The sequence below is a fragment of the Cygnus olor genome, chromosome 1, assembly GCF_009769625.2.
Source record: "Cygnus olor isolate bCygOlo1 chromosome 1, bCygOlo1.pri.v2, whole genome shotgun sequence".
Taxonomy (NCBI): Eukaryota; Metazoa; Chordata; class Aves; order Anseriformes; family Anatidae; genus Cygnus; species Cygnus olor.
Window position 1 is genome coordinate 26,683,956 of NC_049169.1, and position 15,856 is coordinate 26,699,811.

At 38.9% G+C, this 15,856-nt stretch overlaps 1 protein-coding gene across 3 annotated transcripts in view; it reads left to right on the forward strand.

Annotated features, from left to right (window-relative positions):
• The window catches only part of ASZ1 (ankyrin repeat, SAM and basic leucine zipper domain containing 1), a 41,256-nt gene extending 25,794 nt beyond the window's left edge, over positions 1-15,462 (forward strand). Inside the window, exons 8-13 of one of the 3 annotated variants that reach the window (XM_040550173.1) lie at positions 199-274; positions 606-683; positions 6,016-6,128; positions 10,945-11,050; positions 11,474-11,587; positions 13,400-15,461. In XM_040550173.1, coding sequence (XP_040406107.1) covers positions 199-274; positions 606-683; positions 6,016-6,128; positions 10,945-11,050; positions 11,474-11,587; positions 13,400-13,546 — 634 coding nt within the window. In that variant the 3' untranslated portion in view covers positions 13,547-15,461. Of the gene's footprint in view, positions 1-198; positions 275-605; positions 684-6,015; positions 6,129-10,944; positions 11,051-11,473; positions 11,588-13,399 lie in introns of all 3 variants that reach the window. The other 2 variants (XM_040550180.1, XM_040550187.1) reach the window with 2 other exon arrangements.
• Positions 15,463-15,856: the final 394 nt, after the last annotated feature.

The following is a 15,856-nucleotide window of genomic DNA, read 5'->3' on the forward strand; positions in this document are numbered from 1 at the left end:
CCAAAAATGAAATTATGAAATTTTGATAGGTTAAGCTGCACTCCGTGATGCTTTTGAGAGACTACTGTTATCAGTAGGTACGTGCAGGTTTAGGTCTGACAGTGCTTTGCCTGGGATTTTTTCTATAGCGTATTGTTGAGGATATCTTCTTGCTTTTATTTTCCATTGTTTTCACCTCGAATCTTATTATATTTACAGTTACTATTCAACTTTTGATGACATGGAAGTATTTTTACATGGTCTTGGTCTAGAACACCTAATAGGATTATTGAAGGTAAGATTGTGATTTGTCTGCTATCTGTAAAGGAATTGTTGAAAACAAATGCACCTTAAACATCAGCAGAAGTTCTATCACTTTTAGAATATTAATTCAGATAAGTGTATTAATTTCAAGTTACATTTGAAGTGTAAAGGTCCACTGCAGTGGATTAATTTTGGTTATTAGTCAGTCACAACACCTGATGTTTCTAACCTGGAGGACTCTTCTGTTTCTTTGGTAATGGTATTGTGCAGTTGTTCTTGTATCTGAAAACTGAAGTAAAACATAAGTGGGGAAAAAATTAAGTGAAGTCAGTGTTTTCTTTTGAAATTATTTTTGATGACAGAAAACCCTTTGCCTTATACAGGAAAGAGATGTATATTTAAGGCAACTTCTGATCATGCAAAAAGAAGAGTTAATACAGGTCAGTTTACTACTCTGAATTTTTTTTCCTTTTTCTTAAATGGTTTTAATATGTTTTCCTTAGAAATGTCTAACCCTTTAAGAATTCTTTAAAGGTCTGTTTTCAAAATCTTATACAGCAACTTGAATTTTAATATATAGAGAGATGTTTTCTAAAGTATGTAATTCCACAGACCAGCCTCAAATTCTGTGAGTTGAATTCTTGGATATTCTTTGCCTGAGTATGAAGGGGAGGCCCCCAGTATTCCTTTGCTATAATGATGTAGGAGTTGGGGTGAGCTGGAAATAGTTCAGTTTGGAATTTTAGTTGTTAACTTTGGTAAGTATGTAAGTATGTTTTCCCTGAACGGAAATCAGTGCTAGTATTATCAGTAGATAATCCTAAATAACCACTTTAAATGTGGTCCAGTTTGTGAGGTGGTAGTATCTTTTGTATTGTGGGATCTCATATCCCACACAGACTTGTAAATCCTTAACCAAAAAAAAATAATTGATTTCTTACAGTTTACTACATTTGGGAAGCTCAGTATTTCACTGTTGTGTAGGAGAAACTGATAAGTTACTGTAAGGTTTCAGTTTGTAGTAGAAATAAGGTGATTGCATTTTCCTTAGACTTGTTAGAATTACCGCTCTGGGGAAAACTTCCTCTGCTTAAAGGAGGATACCGTAATTAAATCCAATCTTAGCAGTCTCTTTAAAACAATGTAACTAGTTCAGGCTGCAGGATACTTCCTAGCACTCTGTACCTGATCCAGGACGCTGAAGAGGCCTTCTTAAATGGGCTGCCTGCTTCCTGCTACACATGCTAGCCACATACATCCTCAGTGTAAGCTTTTTTCCCCTACTCTGGTTTGGATACCTTGTTGTTTTACCCTGGGACAGTACCAAAACATTCATGGTTCCATGGACGCATGTGTTCTAGCAGGCGGAATCAACATTTATCTGCAGCTGTTACTGTTCTTTCAGTGCTGGTGTCGCAAGGATGTTTTGCATGAAGGTTTATCTTGTAACTGAGTAGACCTGGTGTTGTCAGTTTTTTGACAGAGCTCAGAAATACCTGTATTCTCAGAGGGGGTACCTATGGGGAGTTTTGTCGATCAAGAGGTTTCTCTAAGAGTTCATGTAGACATAAATATTACAAGGCATGTCAGCATCTGTGCTTTTCTTGAAGCTTTGGGATTGTCTGCTGGGCAGCATCGCAGTGTGGGCTTCGTTTGAATCCGTAAAGCCCCCCCTTTACAGGAATTTCACTCTTAAGACATTTTTGTGGTTTTTCTTCTCGTGACTGTGAGCTGCTCTCTCTTGTGATTGCATTAAACTGCAATACATGTTCAAATTGATCGCCTGTTTTGGTGTTGTAATCATTTTTACTTGTTTTTGTCATGGGGACTTTGGAGGAGGGGTAGAAGATTATGGACTTAAGTGAACAGCTGAGCCTTAGCGTTCCTTCACTGAAGAGACTTAATATTTTTCATATAAACTGCTAACTTCTGTTTCAGTGTTCTAATGTGTTTGGGGCTTCCTATTACGAAGAGAACTTTTGGGGACAAACCGAAATAAATACCTGGATCAGCTGTTCTTGCACAGGAAGACCATATCTGTAGGAGCAGAACTTTTTTGCCTCAGCAACAGCAGGAAGCAATACCTGGAAAATAAGCCATGCTTTGTGCATGGACGTAAATTAATTAGTCTTCAACTCAGGATTTTTTTTTCTTACCACTTCATAAGTTACCCTAAATTCTTGATTCTAGTTTTAGAGCTCTAGTAACAGTTTCTCCCCACTCCACTGATAGAAAAAATCTAATCTGTTTCCTCATAACTCTAGAGTTGAAAGGTTTTAGTGTGATGGCAGATCTACCACTAACAGCCAGCTCTTTTAAAGAGCCTGGATCTTATTACTGCAAAGATTAATGATGACCTCTGATGGATACCTCTGAACCATGCTGCTTTTTATCCAAAGAAGTGGAGAAAAAATCCTGTCACTAACATGAGACACTTTCCTCCATCAAACAATATCAGAAAGATATTTTCTCTGTAAATATCTTTATCTGTATTCTACAACAGAGCCTAAACAATGACTCTTTCAAGCTGAAATCCTTGCATTCCTTCAAGTTATAAACTGTTCCATACTGAGACAAGTCTGTTCAGTATACTGGGCTGTTTGGTTCTGTGCTTCTCATGACACTTAGATATTTGGGGAGAGGGGCAGGCGGGCATCTTACTTGAGTATTCATCTCAGAAGACAGTGGTGCAAATAATTTTATTTCATGATGCATTTTGGACTGAGAAGGCTCTGTTCTCGCATGTCACATGTCTGTTAGTTTAGAATAAGAGAAATTGGCATGCTGTTCTGGATTTGAGAAAGCATAATAAAAATCTAACACATCAAGATATATAACCCAAGGGTTTAACTTCATCATTGGAGTTATCTGGTCTGCATACTTCCGTATCACAGTACCAGGATTCTCCTTCCTCTTCCACCTTCCTCCACAAAAAAAAAGCATTTTATATTTGGCAGAATATTTTAAGTTGTTAAAAAAAAAAAAAATCGTGACCATTTGGGCAATGTGGCAAAGATGCAAGACTTAGTGTATAACCTCACAGGTGTTATCTGAGAAGTATGCTATCTTTTACTTGAGGTAATCTGTTATTCACCTCTTCTTTTATTTCTGCCTAAAGGATGACAGAAAAGTCATGTTGATGCTGGCACGTGGGTTTTCATGGATTTTTTGGTTTGTTTTTGTTTGAGTGAAGTGTTGTTAGCTGATGTGCCTAAGATTGCGTAGTCTGTTTAACAGATACAAGCAAGTCCTGGTACAACACTTCTGCGTTCTTAAATGTATGGTTACTTCAGCTGGCATTAGTTGGACTGCAGAGTACAATTGAACTTACACCAGCTTAAAAGCTTGCTTACCCATAAAGAAGAAGAGGGGTTTCATATCCTTCTCATTCTGTGCATTTTGTCATCACGTGAACGGTCAGATTCTTGGTAAACCCTCCTGTTCAGTATAGATGGGCTGGAAAGGGAAAATATGCCCGCTTTGGGGAAGTAGATTGCACTGATATATCCGCTTTCTTAAATTCTGCACCTAGGACTTCTAGATTCAGAAAGGACTGTGGTGAGGGAGGACTTTATCTATAACGACTTTTATGACACTCCTTACATAATAAGCCATATCTTCAAGGTGTGGTGGTGCTCAGTCAACTGATTTGCTCACAGAACAAAGTTGTTTTATTTTCAGGGATACAAATTACATCATAGTCTTGATACACTGATCAGAAAGCCGTATCCTGACGTTTGTTCCAGGAATGAGAAGATTGCATCAAAATCAATTCCAATTATCTTAATACTTCCTGCTTTAAGCCAGATATTTTTAATACTCAAGAATAACTGCCACTCTGTCCTTGGAAGAGTTTTATTTGATGTGTTAATCATAACTAAAAGTAAATTTGCTGCTCATAAATCAGGTTACTGCTGTTAGATGTCACTTCACTTTGTAAACATTAAGAAAAAATTAGTTCATACTAGATAGGGCTCCACAAGAAAAAGTTGAGAACTAATAAATTTACAGCTCCACATAAAAAGTTTATTTCTAGGAAATCCAGATTTTTCTATCTTAAGGTTGCTAGTGATGTTTACCAAAGAGACTTGAGTACAATTTGTTCAGGAACCCATGAAAACCTAATGGAAATTGCTGAAGTTAGATCTGCACTTGTCTGCAGATCTATAACATCTGTTTGAAATGTCTGAAGAGAACTTGTGATCTTGTAGTAATGTGATATCTGTCACTTTTGAACACCTGGCAGAGGACTTGGAGAACTGCTTTTATGGAGCCATGATGAACACTGACCATCAGAAACTTGTGTCTCACGTAAACCATTTCTCTGGGCACCTTCTTGTCTGTAGAACTGCTGCCTGGCACCATCCGTGGCAGAGAGACTGCCTGGCGTTTTGATCTGATGTGTATCGCCAGCCGGTCATTCAAAATTCTTTCTGCAATCATAGAGTGGGTTGGAAGGGACCTCAAAGACCACCCAGTTCCAACCCCCTGCCCTTGGTAGGGACACCTCCCACCAGACCAGGTTGCCCAAAGCCCCATCCATCCACAGCTTCTCTGGGAAACCCATTCCAGTGCCTCACCACCCTCTGAGTGAAGAATTTCTTCCTTATATCTAATCTAAACCAACCCTCTTTCAGTTTAAAGCCATTACTCCTTGTCCTATCACTACACTCCCTGACAAAGAGTCTCTCCCTAGCTTTTCTGTAGGCCCCCTTTAGGTACTGGCCTATAGTACCTATAGAAGGCTGCTATAAGGTCTCCCCGGAGCCTTCTCTTCTCCAGGCTGAACAACCCCAGCTCTCTCAGCCTGTCTTCATGGGAGAGGTGCTCCAGCCTCTGACAATCTTCGTGGTTCTCCTCTGGACTCATTCTAATACTTTCGTGTCCTTCTTGTGCTGGAGGCCCCAGAGCTGCACATGGTGCTCCAGGTGTGGTCTCACAAGAACAGAGTAGAGAGGGAGAATCCCCTGCCTTGCCCTGTTGGCCACGCTTCTTTTGAGGCAGCCCAGAATACGGTTGGTTTCTGGGCAGCAAGCACATGTTGTCGGCTCATGCTGGGCTTCTTGTCAAGCAGACCAATAGCTCCAGAAAGCCGGAGGTCTGCAAATCGTATATCTTACAGATTTCTGAGGCTGCAGCATGGAATTTCAGATCTCAAGAACATGAGTGAGAGCCCCCTACGTCCCAGCTTTGGAGTCTGTGGTGTCCCTGCAGTCTGAAGTTGTAGAGTGGCCCATTCCTGCTGAGTCTCGGTACTCAGCTGGAGAATGAGAAATGAAGTCATAGGGACTGTATAAGCCTATGTCAAGTAGCATTTAGGCTTATGATATCTGCTCTCAATGTGAGGTGAGAAATGTATTCAGATTTTATAAGTATGCTGTCTTTCAGATACATAAAAAGTCTGCTTTTATAGAGTATTTTATGGTAGCTGAGTCTTTAACAGAATCGCGTCTTAGATGATTCTGAAATACCTAAGCATAGCATCCTAACAACATGAGGGTACTTAAGAAGAAACGGCTGTTAGTTGTTTGTAATAAACAGATTTTTCAAAGTGCGATCTCAGTTTTGACTCCTCCTGGGTTCTTGTCGTTTTGGTTTCCATCATTAAATAGTTTAAATTTTGTGTGTTTTTCTCCGTTCAAAGTTACAAACATTGTAGTTGACTGCATTAACTCAAAAGTAACTTCTTTTGACTCAAGTAGTAGTGAGCTGTTTTATGTTTAATATATATTAAAACTAAGTTATAAATCTGAAATGACTTTTTAAATTTAGATTGGCGTTACAAATCCTGTAGATCAACAGAGACTCCTAGATGCTATTAATGAGCTACAAGTGGAAGAAATAAGAATTGGAGATCTCCCTGAAGTAGTGAAGATGGAATTCAGGTAATAACTGTGTATCTAAGGAAAGTAAAGTGAAATACAAACTATTCAAGTGGCTGCAATGTTTTCTTTAGCACAGAGCTAAGATTTTCTCACACCTTACCCCATGTATAAGCATTCATGCGAGTTAGTGGATTTTGAGAGGTGGTAGTCTACATTTTTTACAAAGAAAGTTAGAAGCCTAGATTATTGTTCTTAGGACTCTGTTTATGGGTTATGTTGCAATCTTATGCCATTACTTTGGTCATCTGTGAGTGATAAATTCCTTCTCTGTACTCCAGACAGGGTTACATGGCCTTGCTGTGCTGGGGTTTCACTAGGTGTGTTTATATCACACATGGCTTCTCTGACTCTAGCATTAACTCGTTCTTTATTTTTTCTGATTAGCTTCAGTGAGCAGATTTTTTTTATTCCTTCAAGGAAGTGGAGTCTTGCCTTCTTCCCTTACCCATGTTTCAAGTGCATTTTAGACCCTTGCAGACTAACTGATGTGGTCTCTCTAATTCTCTGTTGTATCTGTAAACAAGACAGACTCTTCTAGTACTTAAATTTGAGTTTAAAATGCAATAAAAAGATGTGCAGAGATAGAGAACTTCTCTGTAGGGCTCTAGTATCAACTCTACAGTACCTGTTGTACTTTATTCTGGTATAGTCTTGTGCAGTCCCATGAAAGCCAGGCCTGAGCTGAGAGAAACATCCTCCAGCAGCCTTATTAAACTTCATCAGTCCCCTAAGCACTGGTAGAACAGTTCCCATATCTGCCACTAAAAGAAGATTGAAGGCTGTAGTAAGTGTAAAGGTGTCTTAAGGTTTCTTAAATCTCTTATCCTCTGTTTTGCTGTGTAATAGTTTTTCTAAAAGAGACCTAGACTTGACTTTAGGTTCTCCCTTCTGGGAGATACCTTCTTGTTGGCCAGTGCACTACTAGTCAAGAGGGTAATTCTCGCCCAGTAGCTGCACTACTCCTCCGTTAGCTGCTACTTTTTTCTCCACAACACAAGGGAGAGCTGTCTGTTCTATGTGGGAGCTGTAAGGTTAACCTCATGCTCATGTTGTTCGTTGGGCTGAAGGGTTCAAGTGCATTCTGTACGTTACCCTCCATCCTTTGGAGGCAACTGAATCACACTGATGCTGTGCATTAGCCCTCATGTCACCATGTGGTCCCGCTATATTTTTTTTTTGTGAGTCTGTCTAGTACATTCTCCACTCCTGTCTAACCATTCTTACATAAACTGCTTGCTCCCGGTGCTGACAGCGTGCCTGTTGGTGTAACCATTACTGTGTTGATACAAAAGATCCTTTGCAGCCTGTTCGAAGTACATTTTTGCACCATGATGCCAAGTTTGAATTGTGGGATTTGAGAGGTTATGCGAGGCTCTTGAAAAGGGAAGCCCTTGAAAGATGAGGTGGGCTGGGAGAGGCAAGTATTCATGTTCTAATACAGGGCCTTGATGCTGCCTTCTTGTCTCTGAGGAGATTGCTCTGTCAAAGTTAGTACCTGTTTGCTTCCAGAAGAGAATTCAGATGAAAACCAGTATGTGTTCTCTAAGACTGAATAGCTAAAGTTCCAGCATGCCAGAAGGTACAAACCATCACGATATAGATACACATCTTAAATATTCTGACAACACCTGAGCCTTTCCTATTAAAATAGAGGCTTTGCTGCTGAGCTGAGGAAATAGACCCGGCATCTGGGTGTCTCAGTGTCCGAGTTCGGCACCATTATAAAAGGATTTTGATTCTTCATAAAGGGAGCATTAGCTGCAGTTTGAAAGGACTTTGTCCAGTTCAAGCTTCATGCATTTTTTTATGTTAAAAATTATGCTTTTTCAAATTGGATTATAGCGAGCGGTGTTTGGTATATGCACTCAAGCAGTACAGCTAAAAAAAAAAAAAAGCATAATAAGTGGAGAAATAAAAAAAAGTTACCAATCATTGCATGCAAAGCCACCGGGGGGGTGGGGGAAGGGAATTATGTATATCGGCTACGGTCTCATACACCGGTAATGTGGTCATCAAAAAGATCTATTTGTACAGTATGGATTTAGAACATACATTGTTTTCAAAACCAGAAAATCTCTGAGTAAAGAGAAAACAAAATATGACAGCACTTGAGTTAGGGCGAGCAATGCATGGCTTTATAGAAAACGTCTTGACATGTATTCTAGGCATCTGACCTTGAGACTAAAATCATAGGCTATGTTTACCTGCTATTACATGAAGATTTTACTTGCCATTTGTTCAAAGCCATTCTGTGAGAAGGAAGATCAGTCATTAAGTCATAGAAAAACTAACATAGTAGAAAATGTTGAACTGATTGATTATAAACTCAGTGTCTAGCACTGTTTAGCCACTGATGTTTTGACAGCCATTAATGCTTTTTAAAAGTGATTATATTTTGAAAACATTACTTCCATTTGGAAGTATTTGGAAATGGAAAGAACATGTCACCTCAACAGATAGGAATTCCATGAAAATGTTTTCTAAGATCTATATTGGTATAATAAAGAAGTTTTGCAAATATTTTTCCCTCCTTTTCATGTCCATGAAATACTTAATGGAGGAATTCTGGAGGGATTCTCAAGAAAAATAACTTATTTTGTGACAGAACACAGAAGGTAAGGTGCTGCAACTGATCCTAGCTAGTTAAAAAGGTATCTTTCTAAGCGGAAAGAAGCAAATATGAAATGAAAACTAAAGGAAATCAAATAATTCCTGAACAGGTATAAAGCAATATAATCCTGGTTGTGGATAATACCAGGTGAGAATTGTGTTCTGCTTTTATTTTCACACTTTTCCTTCTCCCTTCCTGACGGACCATCTTGGTGGAACAAGTCCTAGGTGCAGAATGGTTCCCAAAGAGTTGAGTCTCCAGACTCGCCTGTCCTCCTGTGTAGATGCTGCAGTAGATCAGGCCCCAGGCTCCCAGCTGTTTTTAGGAAGCAATGTTTTGCCAGTAGGCAGCTTAATATTGCTTGTTTGGGAGGTGTGTTGTAGGAAAAAGTTGAGAGTTGAATGAAAACAATCTGTGGGCTAAATGCAGCCTCTTTTTAGACACTTGCACACCATGGGCTTGTAGCTTAGTTCAGGTGTTTGGCAAATTGCTTTTCGACCTTTTTGCCATCAGAAGAGGCGTGCAAGGGGATGTGTGTATGTTGTATTTCAGTTTAGTAGCAGATTGCTCTAGGGAGAAGAGAGAGGTTGAGGTTTCAATCCATTTACACAGATCCTCCCCTAGATGCATTGAAGTCCTGTGATAGGGAAATGCCAGCTTAAAACTGGCTTTTGTTTTGGGCCTGATGTTACTCACCTAAATCAAAGAATCACAGAATTGTAGGGGTTGGAAGGGACCTCGAAAGATCATCGGGTCCAACCCCCCTGCCAAAGCAGGTTCCTTAGAGCAGGCTGCCCAGGTAGGCGTCCAGACGGGCCTTGAATATCTCCAGAGAAGGAGACTCCACAACCTCCCTGGGCAGCCTGTTCCAGTGCTCCGTCACCCTCACTGTGAAGAAGTTCTTTCTCATGTTGGTGCGGAACTTCCTGTGCTCTATCTTGTGGCCATTACCCCTTGTCCTATCCCCACAAGGCACTGAAAAGAGGTTGGCCAAATCCCTCCGTCTCCCACACCTCAGGTATTTATACACATTGATGAGATCCCCTCTCAGTCTTCTTTTCTCCAGGCTGAACAGACCCAGGTCTCTCAACCTGTCTTCATAGGGAAGATGCCCTAGGCCCCATATCATCTTTGTGGCCCTCTGCTGGACTCTTTCCAGGAGAAAATGGCTTACAGCTAGCTGAAACTGTTCTCTGGGTGACAAAGGCACTTTTCAGAAGTTTCAGGATTTGAGTTCACTTGTTAAAAGCAAATGGATGATTTTACTTAACACCGCCCCCCCCCCCCCCCCAATCCTTTTCTTTTGCCCAGTCAATGGCAGCAACTTTCTGGCTTGCACCATGACTTACAGCTGACATTTAGGGTTCTTTCTGGCACATAAAATAAAATGAATTGAGTCACTCTCACATGGGAGCTCTGAAAACTTGGCATTGAAGTTAGCCTGTTAAATTTCTATATCCTTTCCTCTACTCTTTGGTGACTGATCGAACTAATGTTCAGTTATCTTCCTTTCTTTTGAGCACTAAGTATACTTTTTCTTCAAAGTAGATAACATAAGGTATTTTAGTCTTGGAGAAACGTATTTTCAGATCCAGGGCCCAAGTCAGTAACAGATTCTTCATTCTTTCGCTGTGCTGGAGACTAAGTGACTCCACAAGAATACTGCTATTTCCCCCCCAAAAATCCTTCTCAAAAATGTAATCTGTGTGTAATGAATATTGATACATCAGCATAAAGTTGACTAAGCTCTCTACTTCTGGTGTTGGAAGACTGATCTGTATGCCCACATGCACAGGCAAGCAGTGTTACAGGGTTATTATGCATAATCTGGTATAAAATTTCTTAAATTGATTAAAAACAGGATTGGTGAGAGTGAGAAATAGAAGTGGAGGTCAGTAGAATGTTTCCCAAAAGAGTTTGGATGACACTTTTTCGGCTTTGTGTGTAGCTGAATATTCCAGGTAACTTAATGATATGCCACCCTTTGGGGTGGGGGGAACAGACAATCAAAGTAGCATAACTTGCCAAACTTGCCAAGATGTTAAATGTAGTATTATGTGTTAAACAGGATAGACTTTTTTTTTAATGTAATAAAACTGCATGTCTGATTCACTTACTAGCCAATGCTGGAAATGCATAGATGATTTTAGCTTGTGAAAAGACACAGCCTTTTACAAATAATGGAATATGGTTTTGTTTTGGTAGTGGAGATGAATGCCTCAAGTTCCTTCAGAAGTTGAATAAAGAGTGTAGCAAGCTGACTGTTCCTGTGCAGACCATAAATAATCATTTTCTCAAAAATTCTCACAAGGTATTCAACCAAAGGGAAAAAAGAATTGATTTAGAGTTTGGGGAATAGCATTATTCTATGCCGTAAAATGAAAAATACGAATGCTAATCAAATGTCTTGATCGTTGTTAGTTTTCTAAAGCTGTCCAATGCTTTTTCTCTAAAGTACAATTATTTTTTAAAAATTTATTTCAGAGTTAAGTTGCCCTATTAAAGAACATAAAGCTGTTTCTCAGTGTTTCCCCTGACAGGGGAATTCAGGTGACAGGAGCTTCCCACGAAGGCTAGAAGAGCAGTAGATCAATGTCATGCATAAATCATACAATGAAAACCTAGCATTAAAAAAGTTACGTTTTTTTTCTGACACTGCCTTTTAAACTACATCAACTAATTAGCATTAAGTTATAATTTGCAGTAATTCTGGCAAATAACTGACTCTCAACAGATAGTACTGCAGTGGGCGCCAACTGAAAGGTATATTGAAGTCTGCAGAGACATGGTTTACAATGTTGAAAGGTTGGGAGAAGAAGTTGCCAGACTGAAGGACCTCGTGGAGAAGGTGAGAGTGAGGCCGTTACTGCAGCCAGATTTGTGTGTGCAACGTATCTTGAATGTGACAGCCATCAGTGAAATGTTCTGTACCTTGGTCTGTCTCAGCCACTTTAGCTGTAGTTTGATCACTGCATCCACCGCTCGTACCCTTCTTCCCACCTTTCCACAACAGAACGTGAAATAATCTAGGATGTTACAAAACAGTGTGGAGAGTCTCCAAATGAAGGAGTAGTCAATCTTATTCTTTCTACCACAGCGAGGAATTAAGTGGGAACTACTCTTGTGCACGTGGACAGCCACTGTGGCATAAACCACTCTGAATACTTCTTAATTAAGGAATCTTTTGTTTGGAATTATTGACTCTCAAGGAAGATACTGCAGTTTTATGGATTGAATAGGAGGCATCCCAGATAACTTTGCAGAGTGACAAAAGAAGAGGGTGGGAGAGGTCAAGGCTAGATGTTAGCACCACATCAGTCATTCTCAGACCAACACAATGATACGCTCTTGTCAAGTGGGGTCACGTTAAGTAATAGGCCAGTAAAATGAATGGCTGCTCTGGTAGAGTAAATGGAGCATCAGTGTCAGAAAGGAATCTGTTACTGAATGAAGCCATGTGGAACTCGGACCTTAAGTATAATGCTACTAATGCAATTTCCTGGAGTTCAAGTAAATTTAATGTAATATAACAGCTTTCTCCTAATAAATCACTTAACACCAAATATATTGAAGAGGTTCTAACAAAGAACTCTTTAGCTCTTTATGTTCCTTTGTTTGCATATGCAGAAGTCAACTGCATGTATATATCTGCCTCCTGTGTGTGCAGGCCAGTTGCGAGGGGCTGCGAGGACCTGAGTTAGGTGCTGCTTGTACTTGGCTGTCATCTGAATTGGAGGTTTTATAGCTGTGAAGATGCAGCACGGTGTCTCTACACCCACTGTTAAACAGGCATTAAACATTAGCCATCCAGTTATATTGAAAAATGTAATAATTCCCGTTCTACTAAAATAGTGTAGTGTGTTATGAATGTGACTGAGGAAGACTGATACGAAGCATTCTAATGCTAAATTTCTGCTGGGGCAATATTGAATCACTGCAGAGCACTGAAACATTTATTATGAAAAGTGTCAATGTAAATGAACCAGTGAAACCTCTTAGATAGTAAGTTAGTAGAAATTCCCTTAAAATCTGCAGTAGTATTTCCTAAGCTTCGTCATTACAAGTTTTTGCTTTCAGTATGCATTAAGTGCATGGCATTCAATTTTTAAAAGTGTAGTAAATGAGGTGGCCTGCCAAGCATTACATAGTAAGGGAGGGAAGCAGGACTTACCAGTGTTTCACTTCATGACAAGGCTGCACTCAACTTCAGCAGGCATTTGAGCAGGCACTTGTATGGTACTTTCCACTCTCCCTTTAGTTTCAAGGAGTCTTTGAAAGCTCAATCAGATACGTGTTTAACTGTTGTTTTAATAAACAGTTCTTCTAGTTATTAAATAGCAAAAGGCCTGGTTAAAATATTCGATGATTGGAGTTTAAATGTTTTGGTGTTGATTTTTTGTACTGTCTATTAGTATGTTTTACTCCTGAGGAATTCAGTTTGTAAACAGTTTGTTTTCTAGTGTGTATTGCTTACAGAATCATTGCACATGAGATAAGATAAAGGCTTCCACATTGATTTCTGTTGAAGTAGGGCACGGACACAGAAATAATATCTCAGTCCTGAGAATCTAGGATTGTGCTTTATCACATACTTCAGAAGCTTTCACACTAACTTTTTTTCTTTGTTGTGCTTTCTACATGAACTTAACATCTGCTTCAGCATGAACAGAAGAATGACCCCAGTCGAGTGGTATTCCCAGAAAAAGCACCCACCTTGGAAAAAAGATTAGTAAAAATGGGAGCATTAACATTGTTCGGGTTTGGTTTTTTCTTCTTTATAACTAAGTTAATGGCAAAGAAAGGCTGACTCTTGTTTAGTGCTTTGAATACTTTTGGAAAACTTTGTCACATTATATTTAAATTCAGTATATGTAACTGAGCTGAACTCGTGAAAATTACTGTAGTTTCTCATTGTATCCATAATATTTGCACCCAGTAAGTACTTCTGGTCTAGAATCAAAAATAAGATCTGCTTACTTAAAGGTGTCTTAAGATTTTGTTTCTGGTACAGACAGTAGGTACAAAATCTCATCAAAGCTGCTTTTTTGCCACAAGGTTGTTACTATTACTTACTGATTACTAGTTTTCGCCTGTTGTTCAGCTGCTGTAATAGCTGCTGCCTGTTGTTCACAAAGGAAAAACAGAAGCAAATAATACTGTATCGTTTATGTTGCGTGCTTATATTTAAAATGATCAAGCAGGTGTGTTTTGCCTTTTTAATATTAAGTATCATGATTGTTACGTTGAGAAAGATCTTTTGCAGTATAGATTCATACGAAAAACTTCCTGGTGAGGTGTTTTTGTTGTTTTGTTCTGTAACAGCCACAGGACTGCAGATATCTTCTTACACGTAGTCTGAAAAGTAATTTCCAACTGAACTGTGCTATTCAATTTATGCCTGAGATCTGTTTCCTCAGGCATAATTACTTCTATTAACAGTTTCATCCCAAAAAGGATTATAAGGATGCTAAAAGGATTATAGCAATCCTTAGCTATGAGAATGCAGGCAACTTAGGAGTATCAGCATGTTTCTTCTTGATCTGATGAGCTTTCATTACACAGCTTTGTGTTGAGTGATTCTCTCTTGAGGTTTTCTCCATTTAAAGAGTTGTTTGTAGTTCTGCAGCAAAATATTAGTATCTGGTTACCACACTAGCTATGTTGCAAAAAAGGGAATTGGTGTAAGTCATCTAAATCACAGTTACGTCTTTGTAGACTTCAATAAAAACATGTAAAAGTGCTGAAAGTTTGTGAAGGGACATTCTTCTATTAAATCAGAAGCTGTCTGAAAAACCAGTAGTCTCAATGGGGGCATCATACTTCAGCACTCTTTTCAGGGGTGTGTGCAGTCTTAATCTTGGATGCTTCCTCCAGAGACTAGTAATGAGAAGATAAAAAAGACCGATTGGTACTCCAGGCTGTTACTGTTGCTGTCACAGTTGTTTTCTGCTTTTTGTTTTAGAAAATTACCTCGAGTGTTAGTATGTTTGCTTGTTATTGCAGTTGTTTTACCTCCTTTCCTCCCAGCTTTCTCATTCAGTGCAAGGAACATCCTACAGAGTGATGAAGCTAGAAGCAAATACAACTCTTTTTTTCCATTCTGTTCCCAACTTTGGATCAGAGAGGGTAAGTCATATTCACCACCACCACCATCTACCAGCAGAAGTGTAGAAGTACATACAGTGTCAGCATCCTGACTTGAAACAGCATAGAAAAGGAAATACTTTTAAAAATAGTTGTTTCTTTGTATTACCTTGTAATTAGTTCAGAACTAACAAGACACATCACAAAAGGAGAAAATACATGAAAATGGAAAATACAAAAATCTATAAAGTGCAGTTTTAACTGTTTGTCACACACAATGTTATATATACAGAACTCCTCTAATTACCTCTAAATACAGTTCAGAAATACTCAGATGCAGTTGTCCAGTGATGAGATAGCTGGCAAATATTAGAAGTGTGATGCAAAACATCTTTTTGTTCTTGTTTTTTCCAGTTGGGAGGATGTTGTTGTTCATACCTATTGTAAAATACCTATGAGGGGAAATAAAAGTATGATACTTGCTGATAAATGGTTTCTAGTTTGAGAGGTACGGTAAAATATTCTTGACAGAAATGAGTCAAAGGTTTGAACATTGTACTAAACTAACTTTATATAGATAAAGTCATCAGAAAGGTGATACCTCAAATTCCAAATGTCTTCATTTTACTACACTTTGATTTTACTACATTTACTTCACATTACATTTATCATTTACTACATTTTACTTCATTTACTACATTTATTTACTACGTTTTACTATGCATTTCATTTTGCTTCTACAATTACTACTACACTACTAGCACACTGGGCAAACATTTTTTTTTTGTTTCTGTAGACCACGTTATAGATCTAATAAGGGAAATCGAATAAGTAGAGGACTGCCTTTTCCTAGTAATTTGTACAATAAAAGCAAAATATATTTCCATTTTAAATAATAGCGTCTATTTCATTGTATAGTTGCTTAAATCGACTGCCTCCTTAATGAAGTGGGTAGTGCATTTCTACAATAAGCTGCTACTTAGGCTGGCCTCCAAAATGCATTTGGGAGAAGCCAGTCCTATTAAGTTGTCTT